The sequence below is a fragment of the Sardina pilchardus genome, chromosome 1 (assembly GCF_963854185.1).
Source record: "Sardina pilchardus chromosome 1, fSarPil1.1, whole genome shotgun sequence".
NCBI classification, from domain to species: Eukaryota; Metazoa; Chordata; class Actinopteri; order Clupeiformes; family Clupeidae; genus Sardina; species Sardina pilchardus.
In genome coordinates this window covers 13,886,846-13,902,756 of record NC_084994.1, presented here as the reverse complement: position 1 = coordinate 13,902,756, position 15,911 = coordinate 13,886,846, and the positions used below count along the sequence as shown (strand labels likewise).

At 40.3% G+C, this 15,911-nt stretch overlaps 1 protein-coding gene across 1 annotated transcript in view; it reads right to left on the bottom strand.

Moving 5' to 3' along the window:
• LOC134082546 (protein NLRC5-like) overlaps positions 1 to 15,911 on the bottom strand; it is a 176,473-nt gene that overhangs the window by 24,923 nt on the left and 135,639 nt on the right. The window contains exons 24-26 of the mRNA XM_062538339.1: positions 6,097 to 6,267; positions 5,814 to 5,987; positions 896 to 1,066 (exon numbers count right to left, since the gene is read on the bottom strand). Coding sequence (XP_062394323.1) covers positions 896 to 1,066; positions 5,814 to 5,987; positions 6,097 to 6,267 — 516 coding nt within the window. The remainder of the gene's footprint in view (positions 1 to 895; positions 1,067 to 5,813; positions 5,988 to 6,096; positions 6,268 to 15,911) is intronic.

Genomic DNA, 15,911 nt, shown 5'->3' with positions numbered 1-15,911 from the left:
AATATAATATAAATGCATATACCTGTCTGCACACCTTGCTAATTGACTTTGCCCTGATGAAGACCTAGCCAAGGTCGAAACATGTTGGCATTTTTAATGATCATTCATGAATAAGCCTATGAATTAAAGCTTTTTAAACTTTTTTGGAAGAGTGCCTTGGTCAATTCACCTATTATCAGTATTTTTTCTACCAAAGAGCACCTTCATGAAGTTATTAAAGGAACAACGCCACAGCCCTCCAAACTTGTTCTATTCATAATATAAATGCACTTTGAGCAAGCTTGACTGCTTCCTGTGGATTCCACTTGCTCCATTTTTTCAATGTCGGGGAAGCATTGTTGATGATTAGATCATTAGACTGTGACAGGGCCATCTCTCAGCATATCTAAACTCCTCCCCCATTTCCAGATACTGTAGTTAGCAGTTACATGCACTCATGATGATTCTCTACAACAACGTTTTATTGCAATGCAATGAACAAAGTAAGGTGTTTCCTTGTCAAACAAATTGGGATGCATTATGAGTCTGGAGTTGAAAACCATGCAATAATTTCAATCTAGCAAATGTTCTCTTATGAACATGGCTTGCCATAGAGAAGCACATGATAGCGTTGGATTATGAACATACTTTGCTGCAAAAACACACAAAAGTGTCGGGTAAATCAAGCTATATGAAGTTATTATTTTGCTGTCACTTCATCTGTTTTCTAACGTAGAAGGATCGAAGCATTTGGTATCAATAGATGGCTCTGTGTCTCCTCTTTTGTTGGTCATAATGGATGTGGAGGTGAGCGCAGAGCAGTACAGACCGTAAATATGATATGATTATCTTCTTCTATGTCAATTCTTAAAACTACAGGATGGACAGAATATATTGTCCATATGGAATAACTGACCTCAGGGTCTCCAGCTGGCAATTTGGGTCTTGTAGTCCAACAGAGAGCTCCCCCAGTCCTTCATCTTCCACTTTGTTATTACTCATGTCCAATACTTTAAGAGAAGTTGTCCTTTGCAGTAGTGATGCAAACATTTTGCAGCTTGTTTTAGAGAGGTGATACTGATTTAGCCTGTGGAAAAATACAGAGGACCTATATTCAGCATGTATACAAGGGCTATTCAATTAGTTTGTAATAGGGGCTAGTTCATGAAGAGTATCACAACTGAGGGGCCAGAGAAATACAGTTTGAAATAAGTAATTGAGTAAATGGAGTAATCATATACAAATGTAGATAAACTACAACAGCACCAATATGGGTGTTCAAATGTTGTATTTTGTATTCAAAACATCGTTTTGGTGGTTATTTTGTAGTATTTGCTGTTTAGGGATAGTTTGGCTACAGGCCCAGACTTACACAGTGGTTAGGCCAACATTGGGATTGGACCCTGGCTCTATATTGCTAATATGGCTAATATGAAATCTATAATGATAAATATCAACATCAATGGAATCTGTGCTTTGCGCAGTAACTGCTAGGTCCATACAATTTCCAGTGAGTACAAACAGGATTGAAAAAGTGTTCAGGTGAATTAAATGTGCGTAATCGGTTGCATATGCAACTCTTCTCAATATATACAGTACTTGTTACATTAAACGCCCCCACAATTTAAATGAGATTAACACGTTCACAAATTAACCGTACTTACAATGGACTTTACACCTAAGGCGTTGGATGTAAAATGTAAGTATTAGCTTTGCTTCACATTGAAACTATTTGCACGGTGCAACCCGTTAAATGTTACCGTAATTTCCCGACTATTAGTCGCAGCTTATACATTGATTTTGCAACATTTCTTCAGCTATGAGGTTAATACATGGGGACAGGTAATATGGTATCAATATGGTTTTGTTTTTTTTAACTTGCATAAAACACTGTCCTGCGGCTTATACTCAGTGCGGCTTACAGTAGGTGTTGGATTCAATTGGCCGGCTTCACGTGAGATCCTCACGAGACCTCACGTGTGAATCACGCTTATTTTATTGATTTTTCCCTAGTGAAGCTGCAATGACCTAAACAACCACCAGGTGGCACTTGTGAGCAGGGTTAGGAATGTCGATGTTAAGGATCTCGATGGGATCATGTTAACTGAGGATAGATAGATAGATAGATAGATACTTTATTGAAAATTCAAGGATAAACCATAGATAAACAAATAACATGTCATCACGAGCAGGCCATTTTATCCAATTTAGGCTACTGCAGATGTGACTCTGATTCGACAAATAGTCAATCATAAAACCACAAGCCTACTTCTGCGCGATACAGAAGTCTGCGCGAACATAATATTATATGGTATTGACGTGTCCATAATACAATTTACAAAAACAAACCTTATTTCTGCGATCAGTTGAAGACCAGTTATTGCTCCACAGCCCTAAGTTCGTGTTGATTTGGGAGAGTGCAGCCTGCAGCTCTTACTGATTTGGGGGGAAAGATAGCTCCCTTTGGTAGACCACGGAAAGGAAAGCTGGTTCAGCTGTTTTGCATCAGTACATAGCGTGCGCGGCCAAGGTTCGCATCTCACCCTTCCGTGTCACTTTTGAGTAAAAGGAGGCATAGCCTACCACGCATAACAATGGATTAGACCCTAAATATATTTAATTAGCCTTTACATCGAGTGGCCAGGAACACATCAGTTTAAATAATAGCTCCACGCCATTACAAGGTTATTCCCACGTTTCACTGTAGTCAGAAACAAAAGCATGTTGATTGCATGCAGGGTTAGAACCTGCAATGAATCGATAACGAGTCTCCCGCTTTAGCCTCTGCACTAAAGACTGGTATGCATGAAATGTGGGTTTGTTCACCAAAACTCACCAAAACTCAAACCAACACGCAAATTAACGTAAGGTAACACAAGTAGCAAGAATGAGCCCAACAGGGGAGTCGGTGTTTTAATTTATATTAGCCTGCAGTAATGCGCAATCATTGAGTCACAAGAAAAACATCAACTTAGTGATTTTTGGTTAGGTGCTCCTGACACTGACGACATCACCAACCGCAATTCCCAAGGTAGCCTACGCCACAGGTGTGACTGCCCAGTCCTTGTTTGCAATTGAGAGTTTGATAGTTTGAATTACCTTTTCTAGAAACACCAAATCCAGGGAACTTTCAAGGTTGCGATGCAAGTAAGCATACGAGGCTTTCTAGAAACGATCACATTTCAACACCTACTGTAGGCCTATATGAGGGAAATTACTGTAGTAGCTCATAAATGCCAACGTCGTGGCAATTACGTTGAAACTAAGCTAAGATGGATCCTACAGTCAACTCGTTCAATATGGTACGTGCAATTGGCTGAAGGACTACAGAGTGGGCGAGAGATGCAAGAGAACAGGACTTGATATTGTAATGTACTGGTTTTGCCACATGCTTAAACTTTTTATCGACATCTGGCCCACAATCAGATACTGTAGGTCCGCTACATTTGGATCTAAAGGCTTTTATCCGGCCCAAAGGAAATTGTTATCTGGGAATTAACGTCTTTGCCTAATACACAGTACAACGGCAATGCACCACACAGAACATTATTTAAAGGTGCATGAAGGTACAACACACAAAACAGCAAACAGCAAAATTTGCTCATATGTTATAACAACATCACACGTCAAGGATCACCACAAAATATCTCCATATACAAAAACTATATCAAACCTAGCAAACCTGGATCACTATCAAGTCATCATACAAATCCAGACTGCAACTTGAGGTTTCTGCTGCCACTTGTCCTCTCCCCCTGCCCTTAGGGACCACAACGGAGATACGTCTTTGGCCTTTACTGTGTCATCTCTGACTATTTATGTATTTTAATGTATGTCACAGAGGGCCAGATGTACTAAGAAAGCGCTAATAGCGAGTTTTTGTGTGAGTGGAATGCGAACGCTGTGTTTTGCTATATTGCGTGGAATTCACTAAGCTATCACTTTATTACGTTCACAGCGTTCATCACCACCCGTCCCCGCCAAATGCGTGTGCAGAGATGAACCACAAGCGCAGTTGATTATTGCAACATTAAAAAGAATCAAAGTTTGAAGGAATAGTTCGGAATTTTGGACATAGGACCTAATTTCCAACTTTACCGAGGTGATATAGGTCGGTGGAGACCTTTTTCATCGCGTTTAACCCCTTCCTTCAGTTGCAGCATTCCCCTTTGCTAACGCTGGTTCTGAGCTAACGCATTTCAACGGTAACATCCAAAACCGTCGTACTCACTCCACAGTACACCCGAGACAAGTCAATATACATGTCCGTGTTGATAGAATAATTTTAGAAATAAAACTAACCTTGCAACTCAATGATTTATTATATTTTGAGGGACTAGTTTCTCAATATCAATCCACCACTGCCATACAGGGAACAAAGTAGGCTATTGCAATGCGATGCAAGGTTAGTTTTATTTCTAACATTGTTCTATCAACACAGGCATGGGCATCAATAGTCTGACGTTATTATTTATTTGTTTCGGGTGTTCTGTGGAGTGTTTTCAGTGGCACCAGGCACCAGGTTAGCACGAGATGAACGCTGCAACTCAAGGAAGGGCAGAAATTCACTAAAAATAGTCTTCACCGACAGATATCACCCCGACTAAGTTGGAAATGAGGTCCTATGTCCAAAATTCCGAACTATTCCTTTAACAATAATACATGATACAAAGAGATGTAAACGAGCAGCGACAGACAGAGTATTGGCCTAGTAGTTCTTCTAATCCACTTAAAAAAAAAACTTGAACTATTTACTGCACGTAGACTAGGGATATGACTTAAAGGAATAGTTCGGTATTTTACACTTGAAGCTCGTTTTCTGTATTGCCTAGGATGCAAACGAGTGGTTGACACCGAAAATTCGAAGATTGGTCCTGTTGCTGCAATTTGTCTGCTTCAAAATGTTCTCTGTATGGCTTCAGCATTGCTCGCTATGGGCCAGGACGATTCTGTCCTTAAAACACCCCTAACGTTTGTTTTTAAAAATGTGCAACTCAGAGTCTTCAACGATTTTCTATAGCAAGTTTCGCAGCCTAATTCAACTCAATTCAATTCAATTCAATTCAATTCAATTCAAAACAGGCTTAAAGTGTAAAATACCAAACTATTCCTTTAATACCTAGTCTAATAGATTGGGAAGTGTAGGCTATGTCGTGAAAGAGAAACTACGATATTAGAGAGGCAAACAAAAATGATGCTTGCCTTTGATATAGTACAATGTAGAAAACTGATTCTATGAATACTGATTCAGCTGTCTCTAAAAGTTTTTCTAATAAGACGCATTTAACCACAATTTGGATTATACCTGCTTTTAGAAGGCGGAAGTTTTTCAACGCAAAATAGACGTGCGCTGTTTCATACATATGGCTTAATCAGTCGCTATTAGCACTTCTCCTCTCATGTGCTTGTGTGATACAACCACTTTTTAGATGATCCTCCCAAGAATGCATATGCATGACACAGAAAAACGCAAATAGCAGTTTTCAGCTCCCAACAGGCAATCTGCGTTTTTTCTTCAGTGAGACCTGTTTGTACATACCTCACCATGTTTTGACGCGCATGTTACGCCTGAAATGGGCGCAAAAACGTAAGTACATCTGGTTCAGAGTACTATTTTTTATTTGATATTTGTCTCGCCAAATGAAATCCATTAATTCGGTTTCTTTAGAGTACATACTGAAGTGCCTCAACTTTTTTGCAATTCGACATGCAGTCTGAACGGAACATATATTCATGTTACAGTGTCGGCAACCCAAGCCATTTCCTAATGTAATTGTTAAAAGCTAGAGACAAAAATCCAGACGGCAACTGGTTTCTGTTTCCAGAGTACATACTGAAGTGCTTCAACTTTACGGTAAGGATCCTCCAGTGTAGCAGATAACAACTTATATGCTGATTCTCCAGGATTATTGTTGCTCATATCCAGCTCTTTCACACAGGAGGGATTTATCATCAGAGCCAGAGCCAGACAAACATAACCGTCATCTGAGATACCACAATCACAGAGCCTGAGAGGGAGAGAGAGGGAGAGAATTGTCATTCTAAAACTAAAAGAAAAAATGTACTGCACTTTTCATCATAATAATACTTAACTATTAAGAGTCGTCTAACACCAACCTTAATGTCTGCAGTTTGCTGTGGGGACTACACAGACCCTTAGAGAGAAATGGAACACCACAACCTTTTAAGTCATTGTGACTCAGGTCCAGCTCTATCAGGGAGTTTGGTGACTGTAGAATATCAGCAACAATTTCACAGGGCCAGTCTGAGAGGTTGCAGTCAGCAAGTCTGTATACCAAATGAGATTACAGAAATATTACAGAAAATGAAAAATAAGTAAGATACTGTTTACAAGATGCCACAGTAAATCAACATAAGCCACGGACATTTTTCCCATACAGTGATCTTCAACCGGGGGCCCGCAGAGGTACTGCAGGGGGTCCACTAAATCATTTCATCTGAAGCTTTCTTTCCCCCCTTTCGAAAATGAAAAACGTATAATAAAACGTCTTGCATAAACATAAACAGACCATAGAAAATATGCTTTCTATTTATTAAAATAACACATAGGCTACCCTTGAGTCTTGCAATCATGTGATCACCATGGGAACATGCACAATTTAGCTATCCTGGGTGAAAACCAAAACATGTTACCTCCATCAGACAAGCTCTGTGACACTCACCAGGGTCAGGCCTCTCACTGGGTAGGCTATGAGATATTTCAATCATGCTCAAAATGAATTATTGGTCCCTACCTAATTAAAATGTGATGGCTAACTGGCCATCACAGTTTACATAGTAGTTAACATAACCACCCCCTTCTATTGTAGATGTGAGGCTGATGGTTCAGCCTCTGATACCAGATTTGTTTATTTAACAGTTCAAATTAAAATGTTTCATATGCTCTACTCTGTTGTTTAATGAAGGTTTACAACATGTCAGAAGTGTCAGATTGTCTGAAGCAGTCTAAATGGACCGCACCATGAATATGCCACCAACAGTACGGTCATTGTTACGGACAGATATGGGATTTTGTCTGGTGTTTGGGTGTGTCTGCGTGGTGACGTGCACTGATTGGTCACATGATGGTGGTGGCGGTAGCGATTCGTAATATCACCTGTTCACTCGCTAGGTGAGAGTTAGTTAGTAGGTGATGGGGGAAGCCTACTTTTTGCTGACCGCTAACGCTAGTATGGTTTAGTATTTTAACGTTTCCTGGCACTTTGTACTTTATCCTTCTTGGAGTCTCGCTCTTTGCACTTTATCCCGCTGGGAATTTGCACTCGCACTTTATCCTACTGTGCTTGAAGACGTGTTGTGGATTATCACTCAGCCTGTGGATTTTACTGCTCCTGTGGATGATATCGTATGAACTGTGCTTTAATGCCGTGAAGATTTGTTTTGAATAAAGAACGCTAAACTTTCATACTGGAGAACTTTCATGTCCTGAAGCTTTGGATAGCTAGCGCGTCTGGCATATCTTCCCCCCAGTCAGCTGCTCGGCGACTTACTTTGTGAAATAGTCGCCAATAGTCATTATACAACAATTCTTCTTGTATCTTATAGTGCGTTCGTTTATGCTCTCCGAGCTGCCTCGGATCTCGGGTGTGATGTCACGTCTGCACTTCAACCGTTTTTTCATCTTTCGCGCGTCCAAACATAGACGTCACGTTTTGCGGAAGCACTGGCCAAGTTCCAGGCGTGTTTAGCTTCTAGCTTAGCTTTTAGCCTCTGTTAGCAACTCTAGCTACATTTACCAACTGCAGTTAAACAAGTCTTCATTCAATGTTGCACTCACAACAAGGCCGATTTCCATTCCCATAGGCAGTGATACAGACGCAGTAAGGCATTGTAGTGATTGAAATCGTCATTTAAACCACCAAAGCGGTCCAAACACAATGAAAACCGTTAATATTTACAAATGAATATGGGCGCAGCCATCTTGGAATCTGTCTCGGAAACTTCCCTCGGTCTCCTCTGAGTTCGACGAGCAGACGAGGTCGCCTTCTGAGGAAAGGGGGCGTGCTCGTGCGTGTCACTAGGCAACGTCCTCGGATCTCGTCCTCGGAAGGTTAATCGAACGCACTATTACCTACAGTATACACACACATATTCTCTTTCTCTCTCTCTCTCTCTCTCTCTCTCTCTCTCTCTCTCTCACACACACACACACACACATACTGTACACAGATACTGTACACACAGATACACACACTCTCTCTCTAACACACACACACACACAGACACACACTCAAGGGGACTTCACATTGCACAAGGCTTACAACTTAAACGGTTGGTCGGGCATCCTGAAGCCGGAGTAAACGAGGGTGGATCAAGCTATTCCAGACGGAGTACTGTGGGGGAAAGAAATTGAGTGGAAGTATGTAGACAGGCGGAGTCAGGCTACGACACAACTCCATTAGTATCAGTTAGTAAAGAACTTGACTCTTGGGCACAGTGTGAAGCTAGGTTAGTATAAGGTGGGTAAATGTTTGAGATACAGCTGGTATGTCCTGTTTCTTAAGCTGTTTATACACTGTGTGGTAATTATTTGGGGTTGGTTAGTCTGGAAGATCCATTTGAAGTGTGTATTGTATGAGCGTTGGTTGTTCAATGGTGAGTAACATTACTTTTAAACATGAGTGCAGTGGAGGAGTTTCTTACAGCTCCATCAGGGGGGAGCAGCACTGACTAAAGATTAGCTGTTTAGCATAGCAGATCATTAAATGAACTACTTTAATTAACTAATAAAATTAATTTGATTCCATTCATAGCAAGTTAAAGGAAAGGTGCTGCTGGGGGGGGCACGAGCAAACAGCTCGAGCAAAAGAAATTAGAAGCGCAAGAAAGTGTTTGCAAATGCAGCTTGAAAACTTAAAAATCAAGGTTTGGAAAAGGAAATTGAGCATAAGAGGCTTAACCCTCTAACCGCCCAAGGCGCCGTACGGCGACAAGCAACATCACTGATTAAAACAGACGGTAGATCCGAGTAGGGTGACAAATCGCCTTTGTACTCTCCACCACTAGTTGGCAGACATCCAGAGCTTCGATTCAAGCCCAAATTCGAGTAAAAAAGTTTTCAGGAAGTGCCTGTATTACTCGCGAGAAACAAAAAAAAAAAGACGCATTTCCTGTTTATAACGCGGAAGTGAAATGCGCGATCGCTATGCACAAATTGAAGCAGAAAAACGGCAAATGTTAAAAAACAAAGTCGTGTGTTATGAAGTCTTGGGTCTGCCATTCACCTACTCTGATTCTGAAGGAGAATATCTGCCTTTTGGAGATTATGATCGGTCGTTCATTGGCAGTGACAGTCCAGATGCGTCTGTAAATGGAGGTGGGTCTTTGCGTGTGTACGTCAATGTTTACCTGCAGCAATGTTGACCAAAGGGTTCAAATAAGCATGGTGTGCTTGGTGCCAGTGATAATCATGATGTTAGTGTCTGTTACTGACATGGTATAGACAGCAGGTCTAGTAAAAATAGGGCTCTGAAGAACTACAAAGTCATCCGCGATAGGAACTGATTTGACCAGGCTACTTTATTATATAGTAACATAGGGATTGTGATAATACTAATAGTTTACTATTGTTGGTTTACATGTGGCTGTGGTCCTGTTTGTTTGTTATGTCGGAGAAATTACAAAAATCAAAGTAAAACTGCTCAAATGTGTTCAACAATCAGTATTTACTGAAATGTGCATAATTTGACGTTATTTCCATCCTGTGACGTCATAATATGCAAATTAGATGAGTAAATGTACTCCCTTTATAAACTTTAGTTCATACTCAATGATTTTCACATTTACAGTAGGACTTTATCTCTGACCACTTTCAAGCCATGGCCTTTTGAATTTTTTATGCAAAAATCAAAAAAAACCCGGGCGGTTAGAGGGTTAATATGATTGCTGAAGGTAAAATATCCGCCAGTGGCGGATCGTCTGGTATGATTATGTTTCTTCCCAAATTTAATGAACGAGATCCAGACATGTTCTTTTCTTTGTTTGAAAATGTTGCTTCCGATAGAAATTGGAGTGACAAGGAGAAATATGCTTATAAACTGTGTTAGTCGGAAAAGCTCAGGAGGTCTTTGTTGCTCTGCCTCCTCCTTACAGAAAAGTTTATAGGTGTGTTAAGAGTGCTGTCTGAAAATGTTATGAGTTAGTTCCCGAAGCATATCGTCAGCGCTTTCGTAACTGGAAAAAGACCGACAAACAAACTCATGCTGAGGTGGCCAGGGAATTTTCACCGCTGGCTCTTGTCAGAAGGGGTTGATACTTTTGAGGCCTTGTGTAATCTTGTTGTTGTTGAACAGTATAAGAGTCATTGCATGAGAAAACCAGGCAGAGGTAGGAAGATGGGGGTCGGCTCATACTTTGTATATGTGATAAGTATGTGGAACTATGAACAGCCATATAATTAAAACCTTCCAGCTTTTTTTGTTATGGAGTTCTGGGACCCCTCTCAGAGACCCTCAGAAATCCAACAATTCATGGCTGAAAATGACTGAAATTGCAGTGGTTACCCTGATTATCCTGATAAAGACATGAGCATAAGCTTTATACATTCCCATAGAGCCTAAGTAGCATAGTTTTAAAGACCAAAAGGTGCACTAGGGGGTAATCTGCACCACTGAAAGCAGAATTTTCCTCCCTCTAAATGTCGGTCATTGTTGTCGGATATTTTATTATCTCATATTTGCAGTGGCTTTGGTGGATGGTTTTACTGTTGCTGGAGAGAGGAACATCTACTGATTAAAAAACAATTGCCATCTAATTGACCTTTCGCCAGGAGCGTTCTAATTACGCCCCCCCTGTATTGTGGGAGAATTCTGCTGTCAAGTCCGACATTCTGTCAGACATCAGCTGGCTAGTAAACATAGACGCCAAAAGTAACGCAATGATGGAATTTGGAAAGTTAAGCGATATACCAGATGACATTGTCTTATTATATCTTGAATCCAGCATATACTTAAAGAAAAAGAAAAAGGCATATGGATTCATATCGGGATCATAGGCCTATGTAGGCTACAAAAAGAGTAGCCTAGTAGGTACATTTTTGTCGATAGTCTTACTAGCGGCTTGCTAACTCTTAACGGCCTAGCAGCATATTTTTTTACATTGTCAGATAATGTATTTCTATTGAAATATAAAAAATCTAAAGTGTCAGAATAAATGTGTGTATCATGATTGAAGCAGAACCTTTCTGACAATGTATGTGGGCACAACATTAACGTTACATGCACAATCAGCGTTAGGGGAGAAGTTTATCCCAGCCAAAGAAAATCTGACGCTCGTCTTGTTAGCGGATTCGCACTAAAAGTGTCAACAAGGGTAGTGCATACGTTGATATTAGCTTAAACTAACTGTTGGCGTCTGCTGACTATCCTGTCATAAGTAGGCTATCGCAGGCTATGTCACGCATAATGACCGTCAATGCATAACGATTTTGTTTCAGTGGTGATGGCAGCTGCTCTCGTGTCATTGCCGTGTTATACCAACTCGAACAGTGGAAAACAAGTGGCATAAAAGATGTCCCTACTGTCTTCGACAAGTATGCCCAAGCAATGGGACAAGCCACGTAGAACGTTAATGCAGAGGTGGCATCCCACGTTTAAATTAGGTTTGCAACATGACATTACTGTAAAGAAAACAGAGCCACATGTTGTTGAAGAGTATCATTTTTAATGTCAGACCAAGGGCCATTTTAAAACACAGGCATGACCAACAATATACATAAATAAATTATAAAGGTGTTTGCGTTTCTTAAGTCAATATATGTACACAATGTTTAATTTACAGATTTTGCCCATTGTTTGAACACTGTAGACCCATGCTTAAACTAAAGTAACACAACTTGAAGTTTTGTTGCCATATCTCAAACATGCACCTATACCTTAAACAAAAGTGCTGCTTTGCACTCTAGTTGCAATTCTGCAACACACTTACTCATTTATACACACTTGAAGGCAATTACTTGCAAAACTGAACACCAATCAGCCAGCTACAAAAAGCCCTCAGTTTAGCCATTGTGAATGCTGATGTGAATAGTAGGCTAATATTTCCCAGTGTTGTTTGATGTTTACTTGTGTGTAGAGTTGTGGCACAATGAGCGAAGTTTTGCAAAATGTATTCAAGCAAATATGTTTTATATAAAGTAGACTAGTGGGTTTCTCCTGATCTGAAAGCATATGATGCAAGTGAGTTTTATTTTGACAAAGGATTGTTAGGTTTTGATAGCAGAGTTTACGTACTGATAGTAGAGTTTCACTTTGACAGATATGAAAGGTATATTTTCTAGTGTTGCGTTATGTTATTGTGTGTAGAGTTTTGGCACAGTGAGCGAAGTTTTGCAAAATGTGTTCATGCAACGGGCAAAAGCTTTAAATAGCACAGTTCAGGGTGTGGGGAGTAGTGTCCTGGGTGTGTAGAGTAGTGTCCAGGGCGTGTGGAGTAGGGTCCTGATGCTCCATGATGACCCTATGCAGATGGATATATCCATAACTGTTACTGTTAACAGTATGTGACTGAGATTTGTACCACAGTATCTTTAATAAAGAAATCATCTGTCATTGCATGTCCGTTCTTAATTTCATTTAAATTGAAAGACATCCTTTACCTTATGGCAGGGCTATTCAACTTCAGTTCCAAGAGGGCCGAATGGAAAAATCACTGGGTTTTCAGGGGCCGCATAAAATAAGACGCCGCAAAATAATTGTATCCAACAATATTTGATAAAATCAGAGTAAAATTCTGTTCAATTCACTTGAATTTTATACACTGGCATAGAAACTAAGAACATAGCCTATTATCCATATCCATAAAAAAATCTTCTCAGACAGGTGATAGGCTGCCACACAAACTATACAAGTATTTGAAAACACCCAGGCTAACCATAGTATTTTCATACCTGATGTCTGATAGCTGCCATATCATGCATCAGTGGGAAAAATTGCAGTGTTGATTTAACTAGCCTACTTCAAGATAATTAGGCTCATGTGTTTCAAACACACACAGTAGCCTACAGCGCCAATCTCTCAAATAGGCCTATACTTAGCATTGAATTTAAAGAAAAAGTAATGCCAGCTCTGCCTCTGTTTATCTATTTCACGATTTCTTACCGCCAAAGATTCTAAACTTCGAGCCTGCGCAAATCACAAACAATAACATTCCCACGAGTGGAGTGAAGATGGCTCTGTCTAAAGAAACGTCTAATTGACAACGAGAATCGTTCATTTTACCCTCTGCAACAAGTACGAGACTTTCATGTTTATTGTGCAACGAATCCATCGATGTAAAGAAGGAATATAAAGTCAAGAGGCAATTCTCTACAAACCACAGCTCCTTCACTAACTTTCCCGAGGCCTCGGAGGAACGGAGACCGCGGGTATGATTGTAACATTTTTGATTTGCGCACGCTCGAGGTTTAGAATCTTTGGCGGTAAGAAATCGTAATTTAATCAACATTTAATGATAACATTTAAAAAAACTAGTTGCACATTTGGAAATGTCAGTTTGTGTAGTGATGTGCTGTGTTCTCTGAGTGAAGATAACTGGAAGAATTAGTCTGGCCAATAGGGGCGGGCCGACAGTGCGCTACTCGCCAATCATATGAAGATCTATGCACACCCGTCAAAGCGAGTTCATTCTCATGACGAGACACGCGGGCCACAGGAAATTTGAAGCGGGCCACATCTGGCCCGCGGGCCACTAGTTGAATAGGCCTGCCTTATGGTTTCAGTAGGCCTAGCCTAGCTCTTGCTGGGGGGCTGTGGCTTTCTTCGCAGCTGTGGTGGGCGCGTTACAGATGATGGGTGATCATAAGGTGATGCTGCAGAGGATCAGGGTGGTCTTGGGTCGCTTTGCCTTCAACAAAGTGCTGGTGAAAGATGATAGAAATACTGAGTTTACATGGTAAAGAACCACACATATAAAATATCCCACACCAACTTGCTTTGCAACTCACAAAGCTTTAAAATCAGTGTAGGCTACAGTTTTACTGCCATGGTAGCCTATGCTAGCTGGGAGATTACTGCTGACACGTTTAGATTAAGTCGCTAACCTGCTTTAGTGAATTACGCAGACATTTGAATGAGCTAATATCCAATATCTAATAGTGGTGGGGGAAAAAATCGATTCTGTTCAGTATCGCGATATTTTGTGCATGCAATTATATCGATACGAGTAGCTCAAAGTATCGCAATACTTAATTATATAGTTTAATTATCTATTTTACTTTTATTTGAGGCGAGTTTACTCAGGGTTTACTCTGATCACATTAAATATGCTAGATATATAGATATAGATAGATAGATACTTTATAGATCCCCAAGGGGGAAATTCAAGATACTACGCTCACAAGGTGGCACTTGTTGTGCCGTTTTATTGTGCATTCAACGGCAATTTCAAATTGAAAGTGTGGGTGTGCTTCGGTTTACAACAAAAAGCAAATAGTAAGGACCTTGATATGCACCATGCCATGACAAAGTGAGTTGAACAGTGTTATTTTCCTTATTTTTTGTAATGCCTACGAACAATATGAGAGACATGAATAGCAATATATCGCAGAATCAAATCGCAATACTTGTTGTATCGCAATATGTTTAGAATCGCAATAATATCGGATTGTGGCCCAAATATCGCAATAGTATCGAATTGTCATTCTTTTGCCAATTCCCACCCCTAATATCTAATGGTTATCGTTAAAACAAAAATACAACGTTACAGTTCTGACGATACAAGCGATAGCCTAAGTTTAAAGTTAACGGCACGCTGGCGTTGTTAGGACATATCCATAACGTTAGTAACAGCAGTTAGCTACAACTAGCGCTAACAAGTAACTATAATGTTCGCGTTTACCTTAATGCCACACCATGATGTACAAAAACATTAATCTGTCCTACATCGATATAGAATTGAAACGACTTACCTTTGAGCAAACGTAGAAATGTTTCTAGTAGCTGTGCCGTGATTTCTTAATGTGTTGACGTTCAGCTGCTGGTCGTCCGCATAACTTTATCCAACGTAAACATTTTTCTATCTGTCTACATTTTCCCAGTCCTTGTATCTGAAGTCAGTGTTGCAAGTGCCATAACAACACCGTTTGACCATTTTGGAGGGGGGAAACCGAATAAGCTGAGACAGTAAATGAAAGGTCAACAGCTGTGTTGATGCTGTGATGTCGGACAGAACGGCGGACATCCATGAGCTCGGTATTAGAAGCATTCTGATTGGTCAGATTGTCTGTCAATCAAACGCTGGCCAAAGGTCAATTGGGCCACACATAATGTGCGCCGTGCCAGCATGGCGTTTCACTGCCTGTGTGGTTACTTGGGCAATGGCTCATGCACATGCAGAGGACACTGCTAAAGTATCCAAGTCAGCTACTGTAAAATTGTTTTCTGAATTAACAACACCTCTTTCTCATAGTGGAGTTTCTCTCTAATCTTAAAAGATTGAGCTTAGTATGGTGATAGCCAGCCAAGTGGATGCTCAGATAAAGGATAAAGGTCTTGCAAAGGCAAGATGATGCACTATGGGAAGAGGGCAAGCTAGCAGAGAAACAAAATGCATGTCTCACAATAAAAACACACATAAGATATGAAGGCCTGCCTCAAATACAAGCGTAATTATTTCTGAGACAATTTATAGTACAGCAAAAAAATGTATGATCTCTCTCACACACACACACACACACACACACACACACACACACACACACACACACACAGGGCATATAGAAAGGTAACTTACATTAATATATTGATCGTGTTGGATGGACACTTCTTTGTGTTAAAACTATTTCACCCTTCTGCATCAGTTAGTATCTTAAGGTTACATACAGTAGGTTGGTAGTAGACAGCAGTGACTTATTATACTGAACAAAAATATAAACTGTGCACTTTGAACATGCTTGACTGCTTCCTGTGGATTCC